Here is a 26,148-nt window from a genome sequence, read left to right on the forward strand (position 1 = left end):
GGCTTCCCACCACCATGGGCATGGTTATGCCCCCACCTCAACTGAAGGAGACAACAGTCCTTCTGTCCCCCGTATGGTCTAAAGCATCTCATCCCAATAGCAAGAGGACATTTGACTCTTTTGGGTTTTGATTTACATATGGGCCAAGAGAGTTTGGCTAACTCCCAATCTTGTCCCATTTGCAATAGTGAGCGGCTGCACTTTTTGAACTTGGGTACGTTGCCACCTGGAAAAAAACTACCAGACCCAGACACTTCTGAAAACTAAACATCTGGGGGAGTCCAGGGTGGTGTACTTACAAGCCCTATATAACCCCTCAACCAGAAGGGTCGAGCGGACACAACGGTATACTGCTTTCAGAAATTTGCCATAGTTAGAATAAGTTACAGATGAAAACATAGACAAAAATGGCTGTTTTTTTTCAACTCAATTTCAATATTTTTTTTATTTCAACTGTTACTTTTTAGGGAGAACCTTGAAGGATCTACACAAATGATGAATTTAGAATTTTGTCTACTTTTCAGAAATGTATAGCTTTCCGGGATCCACCATTGGTTTCATACACATTTCTACCACTAACTCGAAGAAGGTTGAAAGCACAAAAATTTTAAAAAATGTGCAGTGCCCTGTATCCCGTCATATTAAACGTGGGTAGGAGGCTGACATCGGAGGGCCGCTCGACAGTAAAGCAAACAAGTTAAAACGCCTCACTGAGAGAGCACTGGGTGCATGAGGACACAACAACCTGCATCAGAAGGGCCCAATGACCTACCAGAGATGTGGCTCCCTGGTGCTACAGGTTACAACTCTCCCTAGCAACCTGACCACAGGACTTGGCGCCCTCCTCCCTCCACATTGAGGACAACCATCTGTCTCTGGTGACGGTGGTAGAGCCTGTGTCAGGGTGCTACATATAGGGGGGACTGGCCTCAAAGACCTCCCCTGCAAAGAGAAGGCAGGCTGAGACATGGCCTCACGCCTACCGACGAGGACAACATGGCAGCTGTCAGACGGAGAGTGGCCCAACAACGACTGAGCAACTATACTTCCTGCTGCCACCCTCTATCCTCTCCCCTACACTGTCTCAGTATAAGTGGGGGGACACCCTCCTCCCTACTTGCTGGCATTATCTTCTGAGGCATATGAGAGCAGATAGTGACATTCTGGAAAAGGTTTGAGGGCCCCCCTGAGAACCATTGTGACTGCCTGAGCGGGGAACTTTAGCTGCTACTCAGAGAGGGGCCCCACTCCGGCTATATGGGCAGGCAGGGGGCCCATCAGACTGGGAGAATAAAGGGTGGCAAGAAGGATATCTTCTGAGGGGGGTGTCGCGTAAAAAAAACCACCCCAGTCCAACAAAATGGACAAATATGCAGTGGCCTGGCTGGCCACAGAAGCCGAAGGTTCGTCCTTGCTCCCCACCGGCCAGGCGGAGACCTCCCTTGGAGGAATAATGGCTGCTACCTGGGACCTTAAGGGCACTCTTGAGCCAAAATTGGATGCAGTGAACTCGATGTTACGCTCTTGAGGGCTAATTTTAAGAAACTTCCTGACAAGGTTACCGTAGCTGAGTTAAACATCACCGCTTTACAATCCAACAACAAGCGACTGGAGGAACAAGTGCAGTACCTGACTACACAGACGAACATGGTGACCGTCAAACTAGAAGATCAAGAGGGGAGGGCACGCAGGATTAATATCAGAGTGATGGGGGTTTGCAAGGGGGCCAAAGGCCAGAGTGCTAAACTCTTCCTGGAAGATTTTGTCCTCAATACTCTTAAACCTAAGCAGCTTTCAAAATTATTTACCATTGAGACGGCCCATAGAGTGCCAATACCACCGCCTCACTCAGGGGCCCTTCCCCATACAATCATTGCTACTCTTCAGTTATTGAGACAGAGATGCAGTTCTACAAGTGGCCTGCTCAGCTGATGATCTCCATTACAAAAATGTAGTAGTGAGACTATTCCCCAACTTCACTCTACAAGTGCAAAGACGGCGCCACACTTTTTAATGAGGATAAAAAGGCTCTTCGGACAAGGGAGCTGAAATATATTATGCTGTGCCCGGCAAGTCTGCGAGTAGTGGCAGAGGGAAAATTGTGGCACTTTACTTTCCCTGAGGAAGTACGGGACTGGCTGGAAGGCTGGCGTCCTGTCGGCCGGCAACACTCACGGAGGCCCCTGCGAGACTTGCCACGGAGTCCCCTCTCCGAGTGACTCTGCCACTGAGAAAGACCCAATCACAGAGGGTGAACTCCATTAGGACACATGACAGGAGAGTGGTAACTATACTGGATCAATGTTGACTGACTCTTGCCATAGCACGAGAAAGACCTCAGATTCTTTTTTGGGGGTTGTTTCTCTAAAGCGGAGGGATCAGGATGATTGGTAAGGCTAATAGTTAATATATGAGAAACAATGTACCGAAATTACAAATTTGGCTATATTGAGTGGATGGAGCAGTCCTACCTCTATGTTCAGTATTTCAAAGTTGGGAGGACAGGCGCTCTGCAGGTTAGCGTGGTAGACAGTTTTGAGTCTACATTGCAGGGTCGCAGGAGGGGGAAGCTTGCGGGGAGAGTTTTCTTTGCTCATTCCTTTGAGATTTATTTGTTTGAGATAGACTGGTTATTGTTCTTTTATCTACCCTGGTCATTCACTATTGAGCAGGTTCAACGGTGGGGGTGGGGATACATGGGATCCCATATACATTGGTCTTGCAGAGACAACTTAAAGGGCCTCTCTATGCCCTGGACGAACCATGGCAGGCTTTAATACAACCTTATAAATCCTGACTTGGAATGCCAAAGAATTGTGCAGTAAAATTAAAAGGACTGTTGTGATGCATTACCTCTGCAGACATTCACATGATCTGGTTCTCCTACAGGAGATGCACCTTAAGGGAAACTGTTGTAAAGTCCTAAATTGAATGGGATATAGGTTAGCAGCATATGAAGGGTTTTACTCTAGTTCAAGGGAGGTCGGGATCCTACTCAAGACCTCTGTCCCTTTTATCCCATGTATCATATGGCATGATCCACTTAGGAGATTCATAGCTCACACAGACACAAGCGAGGGATTCACTCTCAATATATGCTCTATCTATGTGCAACCGCGCCTACACAGCGAGACCCTCCTAGCCCTCAGTGCCACACTGTTCCAAATACCACCTGGCAAACTAATACTTGGGGAGCGACATGAATGCCCACATGGACCTGTTACTGGATAGGGAACCAACACAAGCTTCTGGAGGAGACCTGTGCCCACTCAAGACCTTTGTGGGTGCCCTTGGATTACCTGTCTTATGGTGAGCTCACCATCATACAGACCATCAATTTACGCTCTTTCTCCGCAACCCATGGTAGTCGATCCAGAATAGACTATATTTTCACAACTAATCTGTCTCCATTGCTGTTGATACTGTTGTTGAGATGTTAGCGTGAGCTGAGGTACTTAATAAAAAGACTTTAAAAAATAGGAAAAATGGGCTGTGTCTGAGTTAAATGCCAAAACTATGTTGAAAAAATTGGTTTTCTGATTCAAGTCTGCCTGTTCCTGAAATCTGGGAAGAAGGTGACTTTAGCACTGGGAACCCTTCATTGATGTCATTTGCAGGGAAAAATCAGATGCTTTCTTGTGCAGCAGTTTTTCCAATTTTTCCCCAAAACCCCAACATTTGGCTGTATTTTGGCTAATTTTTTGGTCCCCCTCCAGGGGGATCCACAAAGCCTGGGTACCTTTAGAATCCCCAGTATGTTGGAAAGAAGGACACATATTTGGAGTGGATACCTTATGTGGACAAATAGCTATGGGGGCCTACGCGTGAACTACCCCAAATAGCTCTAAAAAGGCTTAGCACTGGTGGGGTGGGAATACCTAGCAGCAAAAGGGTTAAAAGCACTGATTGCAACTCGCTGGTGTTTAAGTCTCTGCACCCAGTGTATGTGATTTTGAGACATGGAAAGCTCTAAATATAAATAAATAAAGATAAACAAATATGTAGTCGGCATATAAGGAAAACAATGGAACTATCAGAGAAATGGCTACCCAACAGATACTTGCTCAGTATACAAACACAACATGATAAATTCCACCACAGCAATTCATTTGTAAAGAAAAAATGAAGATATTTACCCATGCAGTTTATGTTTTGCACTGCCAATGAGGTAGTGTGCATGATTTTTAAAACTCAAACACACCGCAGAACCTGTGAGAGAAGTCAAATATTTTATTAAGAACTATTCAGTTGTAGTATATTTTAGGAACTGCCATGTGTTACACCTGTCAGCCTAAGGTGGCATTCCCCCATATTGCCTACTTACCTCCATTTGTGTGCTGAAATTTGTTTTGCTGGCTTTAGGAATGCTAACCAGTGCTAAAGTGCTTGTGTTCACTTCACTAAACATGGTTTTAATCGGCTTACACCTGATTGGAATACCTAATTTGCTTACAAGTCCCTTGTAGAGTGGTATACCACATATCTAGGGCCTGTAAATAAAATGTTACCAGTAGACCTGCAGCAATTATTGTGCCATCCACTTACATAGCACCATAAAACGTGTCCCGGGCCTTCCATTGCAACCGGAATGGAGTTTTAAACTTCCAATTTGACTTAAGAGTATAATCCCCTGGTCAAGCCTCCTCTTTTATTGCTTAAAAGTCACCCCTAAAGTAGGCCCTAGGTAGCCCGTATGGCAGGGTGCATTGTAATTAAAAGGTTGGTTATGTACTTCTAAGTTTTACGTGTCCAGGTAGTAAGAAACCCCTAAAATCATTTTTCACTACTGTGAGGCCTACCTGTCCAATAGGATAACATTGGGTTGACTTATTACATTTAATAAGTGCTCACTTTGGGTTGGGACCAGGTAGCCAGTGCATGTTTGATATCTATGAAATTGTAATGAAAATCCTCTTTAATTGCAAAATCTGATTTTTTATTACAATTTTGAAAATGCCACTTGAGTGTTGGCATTTTTCTGCCCTTAGCCCTTTTGTGCCTGCAGCCTGCTTTGGGCCACATGACTGTGTGTAATTGATGGTTAGACTGGGAATTCCTCCCAGACAGTTACACAATAGAGGAATAAAATGCACCTGAATGGACCATCTGCTGGCAGGATAGGGGTTGGGGCTGAGCACAGCGCCAGTTACAATTGAATTTACCGTACTCTACCATCAAACAAACCACTGTTATCACCTCCACATGGTCACTGAAGCTAGCTTGGAGCCAGGGGAGTCAGGAAATGTTGTGCACTTCAAAGAAGCTCCCTAGAAGCTTCTCCCACCTTCCAGAAGAAGGGCACCAGGTATAAAAATAGGACTCTTATACCTACTTTCCAGTTCATTCCTGGAGCTGTAGAAGGACTCTCAGAGGACTGCCTGCTGCTGTGACCTGCTGTGCACTCTTTAAAACTGTTTGCTGTACCTGGGAGGACTGCTTTGCTACCTGGAGCCTGCCTTGAACCCTCAAAGACCAGCTCTGCTGTTTGAGCCCTGCATCTTCACCTGCACCCAAGACTACTAGATTGACTGCAAGGGCTAGTTTACCAACTTCCTGTTCATAGCCACAGGGACACAAAAGGCTCCCACCACATTGAAACCGCACCGGAACACAGCCTAAGTGAGAACTGAACCCTCAAATGGTGTCCCACTACTACTGGACCCTTGGTTGTGGTGCTAAAGGCAACCAGGTGGCCAAAACCTAAAATTGAGGACTTTGTCCAAAAACTGTTCTAAGAACCAGAAGGAGACCAGGACCAACTTGCTCATCTATCCACCCAGGATCCATCGTCGGGCCAGTTACAAAGTAGGTCAGGGCCTCCAAGGTAGACATTGCTACAGGCTGAACAAAAACATTAGGTAAGCCTGGGATTGTGTTTTGTAAATATTCCAAAATAGTACATCTGATTACTTTCATATTCGTTCTAACTTTCTTGTAGTTTGTGAGCACAGCTTTGCATGTGCATGCTTAGGAAAAGGCTAAGAGACATGAATTGTGACATAGCAAGGGTATGATTTGACTCCATGTCACCAAGGACACAGTAATGTAGTATTGGGATCTGTGTTTAATTACTATAAGGAAATGCCCTTTTCCATAGTCACCCCCACACTTTTGTCACTGTATATTGCTGGTATAAGGACACTGAATATTGGGGCGCTGACATCCTGTGCCTACTGCATGTGCGCTGACCCCTAAAAAATGTGGATACTCCCTGATTGGCATATTTAATTTACCTGTAAACCCCTAGTAAATGGTGCCTTGTGTACCCAGGGCTTGTAAGTTAAATGGCATAGTGGACTGCAGCACTTATTGTGCCACCACTAAAGTGACCATTTAACACATGACTCTAGGCCTGCCACAGCAGTCTACTGTGGCAGCTTTAACACTGACATTTTCCACTTGTTAAAATCACCCTTTTAACAGGTGTAAACATTCTTATTTTAATAATTATATGTCACCCCTAAGGTAAGCCCCTAGATGCCCAAGGGGCAGGGTGCATGGTATTTAAAAAGTAGGGCATGTGTTCTTAAGTTGTACATGCCCTGGCAGTGAAAAATCACCAGCATCGTATTTTACTCCTAGCAAGGATGACATTCTCATAGAGAAATACTGGATTAAATTATAACGCCTAATAATGCATAACTTCAGTTTGGGAATACTTAAAATTGTGGGTTACTGTCTCAAACGAATAGGATTTTAAATTCCAATCGGCTGGTCAAGTCAGATTTTAAATTACTACTTTGAAAATGCTACTTTTAGAGAGTTGTAATTTTCCTTCCTAAAGCCTCTAGTAGACCTTCCTTGGGCTCAAAATTTGAGTTTCTCCCATTCATAGTTTTCTTGCCAAAATCATCAGCTTCACCTGGATTTCGCCAGACAGTTATCTGGCCTTGTAGAACCGATCTCGGCAACAACTTGCTGCCTTGCATCACTGAGGATTTTCAAATTCAATCCAGAGACTAAATCAGAAGACAAAAGTTTCCGCCAGATTAAACCTGGTCCCTGTATCCGACCCGCACTCCATGACAGCTGACCTTAACTTTTGATTTTGATCGGGTCTACTGTAAGAAGATACCCGTGACAGGCACTTTCCATTGTTTGGCGCTAGAAATATCTAAAAAAATTAAAATTACATTTCCAGTTTTCCACATCTAGTTTTTTGTTGATTTAGTGTTAATTTGCTCATTAAATCTCGTCCTAGTTTTATAAAGTGGAAAAGGATTTTTAATGTGCTGTGTTTTTGACTCTTTAACTGATGTGGTAATGATAAATGCTTTACACATTTCTCCTACGTTAAGCTTCCCTGCTCTGTGCTACAGCTACCAAGGGATTTGCGCATGTTTAAATAACCTAGTAAGGAATAGTGCCAATATTACTTGAAGAGGGCTACCATCCACTTCAACTAATAGCCTGCTTTCCCACAACAACCTAATGCATTTTGTGAGTTGTAGACCTGGTACACTTCAACTGATTTTAACTACCAGTCCTGAAGACAATGTTTTGTAAAAGAAAAAAAACCGGACTGGAGTATTGTGTCCTTGGTAATATGCAGTAATTTGATGACTTTCTGATATATATAATTTGAGTGAGGATCGCTGGCAAGATGAAACAGATGATTGAGATAAAAAACAAGTTTGTGGCATTAAACTTAAATTCCCACATATAGAAATCGTATAAACTCGCATTGATACAGCCACAAATTAAATCGTATGCATGAGTTACAAATTGAAGAGTTACAGAAATATAAACTAAATTCACTTACTTGTTTCAGGTGGTCTTTGAGTTTCCTCCATTGGTTTTTTACAGACTTCATTTGATTGATATGACGTTGCCATGATGTCCAAAGGTTTGTCAGCTCCACTTTCTCTTTTTGGACCTTTTCAGTAGTCTGCTTAATTACTAGCACCTGAGCCTCCATCAAGACTGGTTTGTTGTTGACCTGCTTGAAAAAAGTAATTAGCATTAAAAAGGTATATGAATATATTTCAAGATTTTGAAAAAAACTGCAAAATATGATTAAACTGAAACAAGGTGCGCACGTGAAACAAACAAGACAGCAGTTTAAATTAGACAAAAGTTTCCAGGTTCAGGTGTCATCCACTTCAGACTTTTTCATTTCCTTCTGGCACATGTGGTCCTAAAGTTATAAAAGAAAAAGCAGGGCCACGAGTACCAACCCACAGGAAAACCCTGTAATAGATAAACTGCTCACACATGCCCGTCAATAATTCAAAAGCAAAGTGGCAGTTACCATATAAATGCATCCCTCCATAAATGCCTGCTACAATGGACTACAAGAGATTTTTTGAGGAATGCAGCAAACCGGACTTAAAATGCACAGCAAAAAAATAGGAAATGCACAAAAATACATACTTAATATTTTAATGTTCTGTTGTGATCTGCTGATATATCACATGCCTGTAGGTCATTGTCTCAAGTTGACGAGGTGAGGGCCCCACAGGTGACCTAGATCTGACACACGGAGCACTGTTAGTTCTTAGTGGGTGAGGGTTGTACAAGGACCTCATGCAGGAGAGTGGGTTTTGCTTTCTCTTGGAGAGAACATTATGAGGGTCCCATTGTAATCTGGCTAAGAAGTTAAGAAACTTTGTAAAAACTGTGATTTTCAATGATCTCAGTAAAGGTTTAATATTTTAAGTGATCAAGGCATTCCAGACCTGTGCGCTGGGCACTTTGATGGTTTTGTCTCTTATGTTTCATACTCCAAAATTTTAATTGGCTCATCCCTCTGGTATTGTCTTATCTGAAATTGCGCCTATGGATTTAATGGGATTGAGTTTATGTGGGTATTTAAGATTTTTCTTCCTGAAACATTCAAACAAAGGACATATCCATTAATATGATCCACTGTGACAAAGGAATCAAGGGAATTTGAGAAGGGGTCTGCTTTCTGATTCACTTGGCTTCTTGCTACCTGGCTAGAGATTCTATAGAGCTTTTTAAAGTTCCTCCTTGTTGCTCGGTCAGGATAAAACTAGCCCTCTTGTGATTGTAATGTAGTGGTCAGTTTGCAGCAGTGGACACGTATACACCTTCTAACTGAGGCCCTCATTATGAGTTTAGCAAAACTTGGCATGGAGGCAAGAGGGGGCTGGACTTTCCGAAGTTTTGTCCCTTAATGGGGTATAACTACTTGCGCACACAAATAATGGATCCTTTATGTTAGACTTTTCATCCTTGGTGTGGTGTCCTTAACCTTTTGTCTCTGTTCCCCTGGTTGTTGATGTGTGCTGGACTCTGATTTTGCTGTTTTTGTTACTCTGGGCACTTTGCTAACCAGTGCTAAAGTGCAAGTGTTCCTTTACAAAATGTTTATGTAATTGGCTTATCCATGATTGGCATATTTGATTTATTAGTAAGTCCCTAGTACAGTGCACTAGAGGTGTGCCCAGGGCCTGTAAATCAAATGCTACTAGTGGGCCTGCAGCACTGGTTGTGCCACCCACATAAGTAGCTCTGTAATCATGTCTCAGACCTGCCACTGCAGTGTCTGTGTGTGCAGATTTAACTATAAATTCGACTTGGCAAGTCTACCCACTTGCCAGGCCTAAACCTTCCCTTTACTTACATGTCAGACACCCCTAAGGTAGGCCCTAGGAAGCCCCAAGGGCAGGGTGCAGTATATGGTTAAGGTAGGACATATAGTAATGTGTTTTATATGTCCTGAAGGTGAAATATTGCTAAATTCGCTTTTCACTGTTGCAAGGCCTGTCCCTCTCATAGGTTATAATGGGGGCTACCTTTAAATATGATTAAAGTGTAGATTCCCTTTGGGAGCTGACGGACATGTGGAGTTTGGGGTCTCTGAGCTCACAATTTAAAAATACATCTTTTAGTAAAGTTGATTTTGAGATTGTGTGTTTGAAAATGGCACTTTTAGAAAGGGAGCATTTTCTTGTTTATGCCATTTCTGTGACTCTGCCTGTTTGTGGATCAGTTTGGGTCAGTTTGACAGTTGGGCTTGTTGCACCTCACACTAGACAGTGACACAAAGGGAGCTGAGGTGTAGTCTGCATTTCCTGATGAGCCATCTGTGCTAGGAGGGAGAGGAGGAGTGGTCACTCACACCTGAAAGGGCTGTGCCTGCCCTCACACAGTCTCCAACCCCCTGGTGAGTGTCTGGGGCCTGGCCTGGGGAAGGCAGGATTTCACATTCAAAAGAGACTTTACTTTGAAGTAGGCCTACTTCAAAGGAGAAATTGGGTACATGAAGGGCACCCAAAACCACAGACTTTAGAAACATTTCTGGAAACAAGAGGAATCTCTGCCTGGAGAAGACCTGAAGAGCTGAGGAAGAAGAGCTGCCCTGCCTGTGACTGTGCTTTGTGGAGCTATCCTGCTGTTGCTGCTTCTGCCAGAGTAAGGGGGCAAAGACTGGACTTTGTGTGCCTTTCAACTTGAGAAGAAATCTCCAAGGGCTTGATTTAGAGCTTGCCTCCTGTTGTTTGAAGTCTCAGGGACAGCAAAGACTTCTCTCTGCCAGCACCTGGAGTCTCTGGAGAGACTCCTACTCTGCCCTGTGGTGCTCATTCAGTTCCTAGGACCCTGAAAGAAGAAGCTGACAGCCTAAAGATGAGGAAATCCACGCACAGAGCGTTGTGCGGGGAATAGATCGACACGACTACGATCTGCGGCTGAAGAAACGATGCGCCGCTGGCTCCGCAGCTGAAAATCGATGCTCGCTGACAACGCGACCCAAGAATAGACGCATGGAGCAGGAGAAAAGATGTGCCACATCGCTGACGCAGGCTGGGAAATCACGACCCGCGCTGCATGGTTTTCAGATCAGTGTGCGGTTGGATTTCCGACTCAAGTACCGCTGGGCGTGGAAAAACATCGCAAGGCCTGCCCGGACCCAAGAGTGCTGACTGGATCGACACATCACTCTCCTGCGGAGAGAAGAAACAACGTGCCCTGACCCGGCAAAAGGAGAAACGACGCACGGTCCCGCTCCTGAATGGAATCAACACTTCACAAGCCCTTTTTGACGCGCACTTGCCCGTGCAGGGTATTTTTGACGCACCCAAGGTACTTTTTCACGCTAACAGTGCTAGTGTGTGGTTGAAACTACTTAAAGACTCTTTTTGCATTTTTATTGATAACGTGACCTGTATATTGTGTATTTTTGTCGTTTTGGTCTTGTTTTGTTTAGATAAATATTTCCTATTTTTCTAAACCTGTGTTGTGTCATTTTGTAGTGTTGTCATTAAGTTACAGAGTGTGTTGGTAAAATTACTTTACACCTAGTACTCTGAAGTTACGCCTACTGCTCTGCCAAGCTACAAGAGGTAAGCAGGGGTTAGCTGAGGGAGATTCTCTTTTACCCTGACTAGAGTGAGGGTCCTTGCTTGAACAGGGAGTAACCTGACTGTTAATCAAAGACCCCATTTCTAACACTTTCCATGTCTTTTTACTCTCATCTGGGATGAATCTGCTGACATTTTCTGCCTACTCAGAAGGCAGAAAATCTCAGTGGGATGGCAAGTGAGGACCTAGGACTGGAGTGCCAGGGTTCAGCAGGGTTAAGTATATAAAGAATGATGGCTAGAATGCTTGAACTAATCTCAGCCACTGGTAATTACTCGGGCTGCATCCCTATGGCTCATTATTTTGCACACCATGTTACCTCAATTTGGACCGAGCTATATGCAAATCAGTCTTGATCATGCATCAGTCGGAGGAGTAGAGCCCAAACTACCATGCCAGAGCTTCCCTGAACCAGATCACAAGCAACCCAGGACCCGTTTCACCCTAGTTATGGGCACATTGGTGTGGTACAGCTCGGTTTCAGTGACACAGTGTGCACGGACTCACATCCTTGGAATGCGGCACAGAGTAATAACCAGTGGCTGAGATGAATTTAAGCATTTTATCCATCACTTTTTTGTGTACTTTAAGGGTTCAGCAGGAGCCAGGTCAGAATAAGGATATACCAGAAGAATGTTGTTTGCTCCCCTGTGGCAAGCTCTAGGGGAGGGCATGGTTGGGATCCAGGGTTGTTTTAAATCCATGGGGAGGAGAGAGGCATGGGGACAGGGGCATTGTTTCACAAGCTACCACTTGTGAGTATTGATGTAAATAATTTCAGTTATACCCTTTTTAGGTCCCAGCTAAAAACAGCTATAGCTGTTTGTTGGCCTGATCTATTGTTTCCAATATACATAAAGTGTGCTATGAGTCAGTCCCTTACTCTTGAACAAATGGTTTCATTAATTATCTCACTTCCTTACTCATGATTCAATGGCTTTCCTTCTTTTATTTGTGTTTGCCCTACCCAGTACCATTTCGGTCTTGCACTCTTCTAGCTTGATGATTTGTACCTTCCACTAAATACCTAGGGAGAGTCTTTTTTTCTTGAACTCCATTGAAATGCATGTATTTCAGTTCCCTCATTTACCCTCCCCCTACTCCCTAAGGGCCCACTCTCCTTTAATTCTACACAGCTCCATATCCCTGATGCTGCTCTAATCCCGCTCCCCCTCCCGCACTGAACCTTTTCATTATTTTTTTAACTGTGGCCCAGCAACTGGAAAATGCTGCCGGGTCACTACCTCATTTTTCCCCTCATTGTGCGACTTGATTTATTATTATTTTTATTTGAATTTACAGGTCTAATATGGCTGTCTACTATGCAATATTGGAAAATTAAAAATGCCGGCCTACATTATGACATGTGGGAATGCAAGCCTGATGACACACATGGGTGCACCTGTGATGCCATACACATTTGCCATGACTTGTATGCAAATTATCATTTTGGAATGCATTTCATTAACAGATTCCAAGATTGTCAGCCTTGTGTGCACATGTGTCTAGATGCATGTGCATGCATACAAGTAGAAAACAAGCAATGGCAAAGCCTGTAGCTCGCAGTTTATCAAGACATATTAGATTTATAAATGCTTGTTATATTTGCTATAGTGACGCTTTAGAACGTTAGCATGAAGTTATTGGGTTGTTATTCCATTAGTGGAATAAGGATGCACTTTATTTTTAGGGTTGAGCATGCAAGCACTCTGACCTGTTGTAATCTCTCTGTGGGCTTTTAACCATGCCCACTCTTGCTATTCATTCTTTGTTGTGCTTGTTCTAAATGCTTCATTTTTATTGGTGCATTTTGTGAAATGTCCCTCCTTTGTGTGCCGAGTTCCCTCCCAAGCGACTTCACTAAGTGAACATTTTTGTTGGGCATCGCACTATGTCGAGCTTCCTCCTGTTACAGACCCTCCTCTGGTTTTGGTTTGCCTTTCATCCCAGACGCGATCCTTTCTATACATTCATGCAGGGAGTCAATAACTCTCACACTCATGGAGCTTTGAATTGACTTGCTTATGTCAACTGTTTTACTTTTCACTTTCAATTGATGTGGCAAGAAAAGTCCAGTTAGGACTTTACAATGCTAAAAGCTCTAACTCGAGCAAACGTGAGACCCATTGTACTGCAAATGCTTGTTTTGATTAGCACATTAAATAACAAGTGCATGCTTGCAGTGTATAGCAGTACAATCATAGTACACCATATTTTATGAGACTGTGTCTGCCTTGCTATGATTGTCAGAAGTAAGCGCAAGGGCACAAGTGGAAAGCAAGATGAAAGGATGGAAGAGTTACCTGTGTGTCATGCCATGTGACTGGTGACAGTTACAGGGATGGCTTAAATGCAAGCAGAACTTGCACTATTGTTTATAAGCTGTTTTGAAATGGAGGTGGCAGAGGAGCATAGAGAAGGTGAGTGGGAAGAGTAGGAAAGAGGTACTGTGGTGGGCCATTCATTAAGCAGTGAGAGAAGTTGGGATGGCTTTCTGCTAATGCCAACATCACACTTTGATGCCTATTTCACATTGTTTCCTCATCAGATGTGCAGGTCTGCACCACTATCTGCCTGGCAGACAGTAGAAATTCAGGGGAATAGTTGCTACCAAGACCCTGTGTATAATTTTATCACGAATGTACCAGTATTTACCTCACTGCCCTGATTTGTTGAGGAATGCTCCTGTCTCTATCAATAATTCTCAATGAGGAGGAAACATGATGTGCTATTGTAAGAGTTCGACTCAAAGAGGGTAGCGTCTGGCAGCTGCAGAACAGGGACAGGAGACAGCATCTGTGAAAGTGTGTGGAATCTACTGGGAACAATCTTCTCAAGCTTTCATTTGGCAAAACCTATTCCTATGCTTTCTGTTAAAAAACACAACCGCCCTGAACAGTTAGTGCCGACCATGAGTTGCCTGAGGAAGAAAGGAAAGCTGGAGTCTCCTGTACTGTAAGGCAGAAAGGGCAGCTAGATATCACAAAAACAAGCTTTCCTACCAAGGTGCCTGATTCCTGAAAGAAATGGGAAAGTGTGCAATGGTAATCAGCAAATCTAAAGGTTGCTTTGGGTTCCATCAGGGCTTTAAGTGAGGTTGAGGGTGTAGGGGGGTTGGGAAACCTACCGGTGAGACCCACCAGTAATTTAAAAGTGACTTTGAAACTTCTCCTTCTCAGCTTATCGGGCCCTGTGTTCATGCCCTTCACATTACAGGAAAAAACACAGATATATTCCCTGTTGAGAAAAAAAGAAAAGACAACATACCTCTGTATGTTTTCCATCATGTGAAAATGTGGAAATATGCATAGCTATCAAGAAGTAGGGCTGAAAGTCTATGATTTGCAATTATTTTCAAGAGTAATTTCAACGGTTTCTGACAAAACCCTCAAAAATGCAACTCTACGCATATTTTTGGCATATGTCCACAATGTGAACACTCAAGCATTTAGGGTGAATTGGATAATCATTGTATCATGCTTTCCGAGAGCACAAAATAGTTCCTGTTGGACTTTTGGCCATACGCATGGTCATCCCTAGTCTTTTTGCCTCCTTCCTCCTGGTTTTTCTGACCTCTCGCTGTTGGCTCTAGGACTCTGAGCACTTTATCACTGCTGACCAGTGCTAAAGTGCAGGTGCTCTCCCATCTAAAGTTGGTATGATTGGCTTATACCTAATTGGCATATTTAATTTACCTATAAGTCCCTTGTACAGTGGTATCTCTATACCCAGGGCCTGTAAATTAAATACTACTAGTGGGCCTGCAGCGCTGCTTGCGCCACCCACTGAAGTAGACTTTCAAACCTGTCTCAGGCCTGCTAGCGCAGGGCCTGTGTGCGCAGTTTTCTGCCACAAGGACCTGGCATCTAAATTTACTTGCCAGGCCCAGAACTCCCCTTTTACTACATGTAAGTCACCCCTAAAGTACGCCCTAGCTAGCCCTATGGGCAGGGTGCCATGTATGTAGAAAGGCAGGACATGTGCCATATTGCCTGGCCTGTCCTGGTAGTGACAAACAGCCTAACTTGGTGTCTCACTGCTGTGAGTGCTGCCTTCTCATAGGATTGCATTAGAAATGCCCTGCCTTATGTGTAAAGGGTATTGTCTGATTTATGAGGGGTAGCGTAGGGGTGTTTGGTATGGTTGTGATGGTGATAATAAATACTGCTTACTGGTGTGGGTGTATTTTTTATTACTATCACAGAAATGCCACTTCTAGAAAGTGCGCATTTATCTGTGCTTATAATTCTGGTGTTTTGCAGCTTGACTCCAATCCACGTCTGGGCAGAGTGACAGTTGGGGCTTTGTGCATACTTTTCAGACAGCCTGTACACAGGGAGGGTGCAGGTGTCACCAAGGTGCATCTGCATGCTGAATAGTCTTCCTGGGCTGAGAGAAGGGAGAGGCGGGGCACACCTACATTTGTAAAGGCTGTGCCCTGGCCTCACACAATAGGGTCGTTAACCCCCCACTGATGTTTGGAGCCTGTGCTGAAAGGAGAGAGGGGGCACTCCCAGAACCAGTTGTAACTGGCTGGAAACTCCTCTCCCTATCATTGTAAAACACTGTAAGAACTAACTATAAGTACAGGGGAATTTTCCCCACAATTTTGAGACTCTTTGTAAGACGTTGGAACTGGACACAATGCTGCTAGAGGGACTCACCAGGAACCGCCATGGACTACTGCTGCTGTGCTGACCTGTGACCTGCTTGGTTCACTTTGAGGAACTGCCTGTGTTCTCCTTGAGCTGGCCTGCTGCTGGGCTCTGCCATCTGTGCTCCTTTTTCTTTTCACTGTTGTCCCCCAGGGGCAGGGTGCTGTGGCCCCTGACCCCTGCAACTATCACCTGAGGAGTGTTTCCTTGTTGGCTGTATGGTGCCTGGAGGAGCGCCTTCTGTTGGTGACGCTCCCCGTCTTGGGAGGCACCCTCTGACAATTGCTTTGGCAAAATCACCGCCGCAGCCCGAGCTTTTGGATGCGTCCTAGCGTTTTGAAAGCGCTTTTCTTTTGTGCAAGAAAATCACCGCCGCAGCCCAGGCCGCCTAATTGTCTTAGCGCTGTGAAAAGCGATCGATGGAAAATCACCGCCGCAGCCCGGGAGCCTCATGGTGCCTTTGCGCTCTCTACGGCGCATTTTCTTGAGTGAAGTCACCGCCGCAGCCCGGGCAGAGCATCTGGCTCCAGGCGCAAGGTTTGCGCCGGCTCTAGTGCCCCCGGAGCACTAGAAGAAGTGAAGGTAGGAGCTAGTCCGCTCCTATCGTGCTCCCGGGGGACGCGCGCGTTTCAGAGCGCCCCCGGGGCACCAGCAGGCCCCGCCTTGGGCCGCGACATCGAGGGAGAGGAGGACGCCTCTCCCTGACACGCAGGAGTCCCGGAGGACTCCCCTGCTAGCCAGCACCGGGTGGCAGCCTCACTGGAGGCTCGCCCTGGCCCCCAGCGCTCGTGTTGGCCCCCTCGCGGGCCAGGATTATTTAACTTCGGGGTCTCCCCTGGTGGCAGGACCCACGGAGGTCCAGGGAGACCCCAGGAGTTAGCGGGTCCCCGGAGGGGCCCGCGTTTCCGAGAGGAGGGAGCGCGAGGCACCCCCCTCCCCCTTCGAAGGATTTCCCTGACTTGGGCGCCCCTTGGAGAGGGCCGGTGGAGGCCCGGGGGGCCCTCTAATGAGCACGGGTCCCAGAAGGGGCCCGCCAAGGAAGCAGAGAGGGTGCGTGCCGCCCCTCTCTATTTGCCAAGTTTAGGGAGGCCCCCGTTTTGCACAGAAGAGCGCAGGGGGCCCCATTTATTCGTTTTAGGCACTGGAAGTGCCTCTGCATCATTCCCAGGTACTGTTAAACGGACAAATATAATTATGATTTAAAGTTCTTTCTACAGACTTTCTTAATTGTGTTATATTACCTGCCTGTACTATGATGCATTTACATATGTGTGCACATGTTCCTTTTATGGGCATGACTTGCTAATATGTTTGCTTAACTTGCCATAGATTTTCTAATGTTCCTACTATGGGCGTTTTATGATATTCTTATGACAAGTGTGCTAATGTGATAACGTGTTTCCTGACTACTGCTTATGTTGCAGAATACTGAGTAACCTGTGTGTTATGTGTGACTACTGCTAGTTTGCAGAGTCACTAATGTGTAACGTTCTGACAACTGCTAAGGTAGCAGGATAGTACTGTTATGTGATGTTGGTCTAATAATTACGTTGTGTACAATACAGTATATTTTCATATAATCTGGTGTTGTGTTTCCTTTGTGGTGGGGATATTGCGTCACATGTATGTGTGTGTTGTGCAAACGCTTTACACATTGCCTCCGGGTTAAGCCTGACTGCTCGTGCCAAGCTACCAAGGGGGTGAGCAGGGGTTATCTTGGACGTGTAACTCCCTTGCCCTGACTAGAGTGGGTAAGTTCTGCCTGCCTGAGGTGCATACCCTAGCCAACCAGAAACCCCATTTCTAACAGTTCCTATAAAAAAGGTTCACAAAAATGTGTAGTTTTATAAAAACATCAAAACAACAAGCTTTTCCATAAAACAGTACTCTCGGAAAATGTGCAGATTTTGGAGTTTAAGAGGCCAAACTCAACCTACACGTTTCGGTCCTCCTCGGACCGTGGTCACGGTTTTACAAAAACATTTAGGTTTGTGGTGGGATTCTAGACCTGGCTTAACAGCACAGCTGTCTTCCAGACCTGTTGCTTCCAGTCCTTTAACATACACCCAGGGAGGACGTTGGCACCGCCCTACAAACATTTTACCCTGTCAAATTCAAGCTATTGGCTGTTTCATGTATCAGACCTTCTCCTACAGAGTTCCTGCATTACAATGCATAAGGAAATGTTTTTCATTTCACATATTAAAATCTTTTTCACATAGATGCCTTCTATAAAGAAAACAATCAGTTTTTGTTTTGTTCTTTTCACTACTGCGGACTCAGTCTCATTACAAGTTTGGTGGTCTTGCGACCGCCAAACTCACAGTGGCGGTTGGACCACCACAGTCCTGTCAGTCCAACCACCAGATTACGACCCTGGTGGTCACACTGCCACCACTGCCAGGATCGTGGATCCTGACGAGTTGGTGGCGGTCGGAGTTGTTGTCAGCCACGGCGGCGCTGAGTTCAGCACTGCCATGCTGATCACGACTTCCCTTTCCATCAGCCTTTTCATGCCGGTGACCCCGCCATGACAATGCTGGTGGAAAGGCAGTGCTGGGGGCCAGAGGTGGGCCCCTGCACTGCCTCCTTGTCCAGCACCCTTGGAATGCACACTGTTTGCTACAGCAGACAGTGCACATTCCGAGGGTGCTGGGCACACCCTCTGTACGATTGCTTTGGCCTCAGCTCCCCGAGGAGCCAAGACCTAACCCGCCGCATTGTTTCCACTAAGCTGACCAGCAGAAACCTCTTAATATGCAGATTTCCACTGGTCAGCCAGGTGAAAACATTGTAAATGGACCGGAGGTGAACGGGGGAGACCTCCAGCTCCACTTTGGTTTCCTCCTCACAGTCTGAGGAGCTGTCTGTCGGCCCATCAACCTCATAATGAGGCCCTTTGTCTCTAAATATTTTATTCAGACCTCAAAAAGCATGCCAGACCTAGTGCTTTTACCAACGTGTATTTGTTTTCATAGCAATGTAAATCAAGTTATATACCATTCAAAAGAAAACAATCTACAACTAAAGAAACAAATGAAAAATAGCTCATTGGACTTCATAGCATGTTGAATGGCATTCCATGCAAGAACCATGCTCCTGTTGGTATTTACTTCTTAAGGCAAATATTAAAGAATATGCTAGTCTCACCACTGTCACATAATTCAGACAGTCGTGGCCTTTGTCTTGAAGAGTGATAATGTTCTTCAGGACTGTCTGCCACTGCAAATCGGCTGTCTCCAACATCATCTTCACAGCAGTGTCATTGTCTTCTTCAACAGGTTCTGAGCTGTATAACTGTTTCAGATTCTGAATTTGCTCATCAAGCTAAACAAAAACAAGAGTAGTGATAGAGTACTTATATTAAGTAATGCTTTTTATCTATGTGAAGTTTTTTTTTTATCTTTGAAAAAAGTTATTAACTTTTCTCATACTCAACAAGTCTAAAGCAGAGGAACAAACATCTTGCATGTTGAAAAAAATCATACGCCCACATTTACTATTTTTTCATGCAAAGCAGCAGGGCAGTCCTTCTGTAATTTCCACAGGCCAGATTGCTCTGATGAGTGACTCTGGCGGTCCAATATTTAAACCCGGTGAGGGCCTTTGTGTATGGGAACTCTGTGACCTATCCCCACATCCAGTTGCGGAACGTTCTTCCCCTTCCCCTGTCAAGGCTCCAAACTAGTAGTGACAAAAGGCAGGGCAGGCCTGGTGTCAGGTTCCCTTTGAGGGGGGAGGAGGCAAAGCCCTTTGAAGTGTAAGTGAGGCTGGGTACAGCCTCTCCCGAAGTGAACCTGACACGATGGCTCACCGTGTCCACAACTAGGCCCCCTTTGTGTCACTGTCTGAAAGTAATATACAAACACCAACATCAGAGCCTGCTTTATGCACTGACAGGGATTTACCTCAATTCATTTAAACTAGTATTTCTCTGAGTTTGTACTTTATTTTCAGGCAGCACAGCTCAGAAACAGAAAGAGACAAACATTTGTCACTGTTTCCGAATTGTACTATTTGAAAGTAAAGCACTTACACAGTGAAACATCAGGTTACATGAAATAACTTTATGCCCTGCAGGCACACAAAACAGGAACTCTGCTCTGCACTGCACCAGAAAAACCCACCATAATATGGCCCCGAAACAAAAAATCATTATACTCGGACATTTTGGACTGTTGTGCTGTATGGACAGTTGTGCTGTATGCTCTGCCCTTCTGAAACATTTACATGAGTATCAGTTTAATAGAAATGTTTGTTCTCCTGTAGAGTATATACAGTCCTGCAATGCAATGCATGATTGACAAATACACACCTCCTTTGCTGATTTTAAAAATCCCACATAAACATTCAGAGCCTCCAGATTGGCAGCAATTCTTTGGTTGCATAAGCCTAACTCTTTGTGCAGAAGGTTTGCTTTTCTGGCAAATTCGGCCAATTCTGCAGGTTCATGTTCTAGTTCTTCAATGACCCTCACGGCTGCTTCCAGTTCATGGGAGGATTCCTGAAAAATACAGGCAGGAATGTAAAAACATTATATATGGACTTCCCATCATATCAGTATATAGTTAATAATGAATTAACATGTATATTATCATGCATGTTAGACTTGGCATCCTTGGCGTGGGCTCCCCTAACTTTTTGTCTGTGTTTCCCAGGTTGTTGATGTGTGCTGGACTCTGTTTTTGCTGTTTTTGTTACTCTGGGCACTTTGCCACTGCTATCCAGTGCTAAAGTGGAAGTGCTCCTATGTAAATTGTATATGCAATTGGCTTTCCATGATTGGCAAATTTTATTTACTGGTAAGTCCCTAGTACAGTGCACTAGAGGTGCCCAGGGCCTGTAAATCGAATGATACTAGCGGGCCTGCAGCACTGGTTGTGCCACCCACATTCGTAGCCCTGTAAACATGGCTCAGACCTGCCACTGCAGTGTCTGTGTGTGCAGTTTTAAACTGCCAATTCGACTTGGCAAGTTTACCCACTTGCCAGGCCTAAACCTTCCCTTTTCTTACATGTAAGGCACCCCTAAGTGAGGCCCTAAGTAGCCCCATGGGCAGGGTGCAGTGTATATTTAAGGTAGGACATATACTAATGTGTTTTATATGTCCTGATAGTGAAATACTGCCACATTCTGTGTTGCAAGGCCTATCTCTCTTATAGGTTACCATGCGGGCTACATTTAAATATGATTAAAGCGTACATTTCCTTTGGGAGCGGATAGACATGTGGAGTTTGAGGTCTCTGAGCTCACAATTTTAAAATACATCTTTTAATGAAGTTGTTTTTTTAGATTGTGTGTTTGAAAATACCACTTTTAGAAAGTGGGCATTTTCTTGCTTTCACCATTCTGTGACTCTGCCTGTTTGTGGATTCCCTGTCTGGGTCAGTTTGACAGTTGAGCTGTTTGCACCTCCCTCTAGACAGTGACACAAAGGGAGCTGGGGTGTAGACTGCATATCCTGATGAGCCATCTGTGCTGGGAGGGAGGGGAGGAGTGGTCAATTACACCTGAAAGGGCTGTACCTGCCCGCACACAATGCAGTCTCCAATCCCCCTGGTGTGTGTCTGGGGCCTGGCCTGGGCATGGCAGGTTCTCACAAACAAGAGAGACTTTCCTTTGAAGTAGGCCTACTTCAAAGGCCAAATTGGGTATAAGAGAGCCCCGAAACCGCTGAAAAATTAGATGACTTCTGGAAATCAAGAGGAACCCCTGCCTGGAGAAGAGCTGAAGAGCTGAGGAGAAGTGCTGCCCTGTCTGTGACTGTGCTTTGTGGAGCTATCCTGCAGCTGCTGCTTCTGCCTGTGCAAGGGGACAAAGTCCGAACTTTGTTGTGCATTCCTGCTTGTGAAGAAATCTCCAAGGGCTTGTCCTGAGATTGCTTCCTGTTGCTGAAGTCTCAGGGCCATCAAAGACTTCTCCTGCTAGCACCTGGACTCTCTGCGGAGACTCCTGCCCTGCCAAGGGGTGCCCTATCCCGTTCCTGGGGCCTTGACAAGTGAAGCTGGCACACCAAGATTAAAAATCCATGCACAGACTGCTGTGCGTGGAAAATTTCAATGCACCTCCCGAGACGTGGCTGAAAAAAGATGCGCAGCCAGCTTTGTGGCTGAAATCGACGCTCCACCTGCGTCGCAGTTGGACGATCGACGCACACAGCTTGGAGAAACAAGGCACAACACCCACTGAGGGAGGCTGATTACGTCACAACCCACATAGCGCAGTTTTGCTGATACCATGCAACTGGATTTTCGACGCAAACCTTGCTGGGTGCAGAAAAACAACGCAAAGCCTGCCCGGACCCGAGGTGCCTGTCCAGATCGATGCATAGCTCTCTTGCAGAGAGGAAAAACGATGGACGCTGATCCGACCGGAGGAGGAAAGACGCACGGTCTCGCTTGCAAGTGAGAAATTGACACAACGCTGGCCTTTTCCGATGCACACTCACCTGTGCGGTGTTATTTTGATGCAACCCAGGTACTTTTTCACGCTAACAGCGTTAGCCCTGTTTTCTAAGGATTTAAGACTCTTTTTGCTTTTTAATTCCTAACTTGACTTGTGTATCGTGGATGTTTGTCATTTTGGTCTTGTGTTGTTTAGATAATAAATATTACCTATTTTTCTAAACCTATGTCGTGTCATTTTGTAGTGTTTTCACTGAGTTACTGTGTGTGTTGGTACAAATACTTTACAGCTAGACTCTGAAGTTAAACCTACCTGCTCGTGACAAGCTACCAAGGGGGTGAGCGGGGGTTAGCAGTGGGTGATTCACCTTTACTCTGACTAGAGTGAGGGCCCTTGCTTGGACAGGGGGTAATCTGACTGCCAACCAAAGACACCATTTCTAACAATTCATAAGCATAAATACAATGCAGATATGAATTTTATACATTGTCTGGCCTAATCATGGTGTTTTTTTAATGTTGCGTGAAAAGACCAGCATGTGGAGAGGTTGTACAGAGCTGTTAAATAGGATAGAGGGGGAGATTTAAGTCTCTCATGAATACCTGCCTTTAGGGACTCCTGACCTCTGGCATGAGTTTATCTGCATCATAAAAACCCTGAAATATAAAGACCAGGTCATGACCATTCTCCCCTCAGAAGCTGCTTCTCAGAACTGTTTTTCTGTGAAAACAGTCAGTGATACTTGAGAAGAACCACTGGGTACCTTCTATCCCCAATGACAGAACATAATAGTGACTGTTGTGTGAAGCAGAAGGAAATCCCAGGGCACTGGGTTTTACTTGGTAAAGAGTGGGTAGCATTTTAAAATACCGATTTTATTAAAAGAGTATACTATTCTGATGTACCTATGTTAATTATTACTTATTTATTAATCCATTAAAATCATTACAATTTTAGTAAGCTATTTCTTTCATTTATGGTCTTCCAGAAAATTGGTTGGGTTGAATTTAGAATAGTAAGTCACACTTCCTCAAAATTATGAACTGTTTCCAATGTTTGTAGGACTGAAGTTAGAATAGTAAATATGAACTCCCACGTGTGCATGCAATTTTCACATTGTTCACAGGACTGGGGTCAGAAGAGTTACTCTTAACACCCACCAAACATATTCTCTGGAGTTCAAACAATAAATTTGAGAGAACCAAATGCATGCACTTACCCCACTGTTTCTAGCACTGAAGTGAGTGTTGTAAATATACCATCCACCCAATAAGAATCCATTCCCCATTGTAAGTCAACTTGTGTTTGGTTAGTAAATTTGAGGCCCTCAAATATATATTCTTTCCCAATGTTCATAGAGCTGAGTTAAAACAGTAAATGTGTCACGGCTTTAAACACTATCCCCAATGTTAGTCAGAACAGAGTGAGAACAGTATATCTTACTTCTTCAAATATATGTGTTTTCCCTGATGTGTGTATGACAAGATTTAGAATCATAACTTTTGCCCAACATCAAAATATATCTATACCTAATGTTTCAGGTCTGTAATTAATAATTTATAATTTAGGAATTATTTAAACTTTGTTTTGAGTTGTTTTGTAGATCTGTGGCTTTCTAAATTCCTTTTAATGCTTCTAGTACCTTGGTACAAAAGCAGTCAGACTTAACATGGAGACAATGTGTTTGGTATTTATTAAACACTCAAAGACTAATAAAGTGAAAACACAAGAAAAAATTCCAAACCAATTAAGCAAAATAGAGTACATTTTCATAAATAAAATGACATGAATATGACAAAAATCCAGTAAGTAGAACCCAAGACATAAAGCACCAAGTGTCAATTGAGGATATCTGGTTACGGTGGAGCAGGTCAAAGTCAGAAGTTCAGGCCAACTGAGATGTAGTGTGGGTTGGATACACATAAGATGCTCCCATCAATAAGGTTGTTGGAGGTGGGGATGCAGGCCGGATCTGGAGAGGGGTTCGGTAGTATCGAGTTGTTGAAGTCCCAGGCCTCGGTCGAACTCCACCTCGACAGTGAAGTAGTTGTGGTCGACGATCAAACCTTTGTGTTGTTAGGGAATGCAGAGCAGTTGAGAAAGAATTCCAAGCAGTGAAGTCAAGGGTCTGTATCCGGGAAGGTCTTGTTGGCAGTCAGATGCAGGTCCCGCTGGCCTTGGTGAAGCCTGCTCATGTTCACCAGATGGGGAACAGTTCTTTTTGATGAGAAGAGCCTAGAACATCTTGTTTTTCACCTGGAGTTTTAGGATTGAAGAAGTACACTCTAACATCAGCCAATGGTCCAGGACCTGAAGGGTCACCTTTTGGGGATTAGTACTCACTCCAGCAGAGGCCAGAAGTGGGATCCGGTTGCCTTGTTGCAGGGAAGGGCCTCTGGAAGCTTGTTGTGTCCCTGTAGCTCAAACAGGAAGTCAGCTTATAGAACCTTGGAGTAACTTCTGGGGTCCTAGGTTCAAAGTAAGTAGGTCCATCTTCCTTCAGGCTTCGACCAGCAAGGCAGTCCGTCATCTGTTTCCACCGGTCCAGGAGTGTTCTCAAAAGAGGTTCTGAGGGTGCCACTTTAAAGCCCAGTGCCAACTTGTGTGCAACCCTAAACTGGTTCTGGCCAGTACTTACATTCTTGATCAATTTGACTCAAATAGATCTGGGGGACAAAGGCAATAAGGTCCAAGTGTGAGCTGGATTTGCCAGATACAGGGCAGGCATCTTCATAAGTCAGGTTGAGTACAACCTCCCAGGTCATCCTGCTCTGGAGAGGAACATCCTTCCCCACACCAAAGGCCCTTTTGTCTCCTGTCTTGAAGGAATTCACATCACACCACAGGAGTACCTTTAAAAACTCCACAACCCTGGAGGGTGGCAGGAGGGCCCATTTGGCTTAGGCCCTTTTGCCCCCTGTCTTGAAGGAATACACATCACACCACAGGAGAACCCTTAAAAGCTCTGTAACTCTGGAGACTGGCAGAAGTGCAAATTTGGCTTAGGCAGACAAAAATGCCAACGTTTTAAAAGTGGAATTTTCTAGTAATTTTTAATCTTAATTTACCATTATAGTGGACTTAAAATTACAATTCAAATGAGTGAATGGAGTACGTCTCTATCCGCTCCCAAACAGATGTTATCACTTATTAAGGTCTATGGAAGGGCTAGCCCTTGCTGCAGTGAAAAACAACTTTGGGAGTTTTTCACCTCCAGGATATGTAAAGCATAAGTACACATTTCCTAATTTTTAAATACCATGCACCCTGCACAACGAGCTGTTAGGGCCTACCATACAGGTAAGTTATAAGTATTAAAAAGAAAGGTTTATGCCTGGCAAAAGGTTCACTTGGCCAGGTTGAAATAGCAGTTTCAAAAATAGAACTTTGTTTTAAAAATGGCAAAAGGCTTTGCCACTTTCTAGCTCGGCTGGATGGCATTGTGCGAATCCTATACTCAAACATTCTGCTAGAAAAATAGACATTTGGGGTGAGCAGATTTGGAGTTTTGGTGGTGTTGTAGAGTGTTCCATATAAAGGAACTGCTCTCCATCTAAGTATTAGGAACTGCCGGAACTACCCAGGCCTCCCTGATTCCCTTCAAGCATCATTTATGCAGCACTGTAAGACTGGAAGGGCATAGTTTTGACTTATACTGGTTGCTCCCTTTTGTCTGGACAAAGCTATAGCTCTCTGACAAGTCATATAAAAAGTGAAAAATGTGGCAAGTGTTGCTTTTGTTCATTCCTGGTTTGATTGG

General features: G+C 44.5%; 1 protein-coding gene across 4 annotated transcripts in view; it reads right to left on the reverse strand.

Moving 5' to 3' along the window:
• Positions 1 to 26,148, reverse strand: part of CCDC141 (coiled-coil domain containing 141) — a 646,235-nt gene that overhangs the window by 263,855 nt on the left and 356,232 nt on the right. For 3 of the 4 annotated variants that reach the window (XM_069225437.1, XM_069225434.1, XM_069225435.1), the window contains exons 12-14: positions 20,299 to 20,487; positions 19,134 to 19,310; positions 7,763 to 7,942 (exon numbers count right to left, since the gene is read on the reverse strand). In XM_069225437.1, the coding sequence (XP_069081538.1) occupies positions 7,763 to 7,942; positions 19,134 to 19,310; positions 20,299 to 20,487 (546 nt within the window). The remainder of the gene's footprint in view (positions 1 to 7,762; positions 7,943 to 19,133; positions 19,311 to 20,298; positions 20,488 to 26,148) is intronic. The other variant, XM_069225436.1, reaches the window with a different exon arrangement.

This window comes from Pleurodeles waltl, chromosome 3_1 (assembly GCF_031143425.1).
Source record: "Pleurodeles waltl isolate 20211129_DDA chromosome 3_1, aPleWal1.hap1.20221129, whole genome shotgun sequence".
NCBI classification, from domain to species: domain Eukaryota; kingdom Metazoa; phylum Chordata; class Amphibia; order Caudata; family Salamandridae; genus Pleurodeles; species Pleurodeles waltl.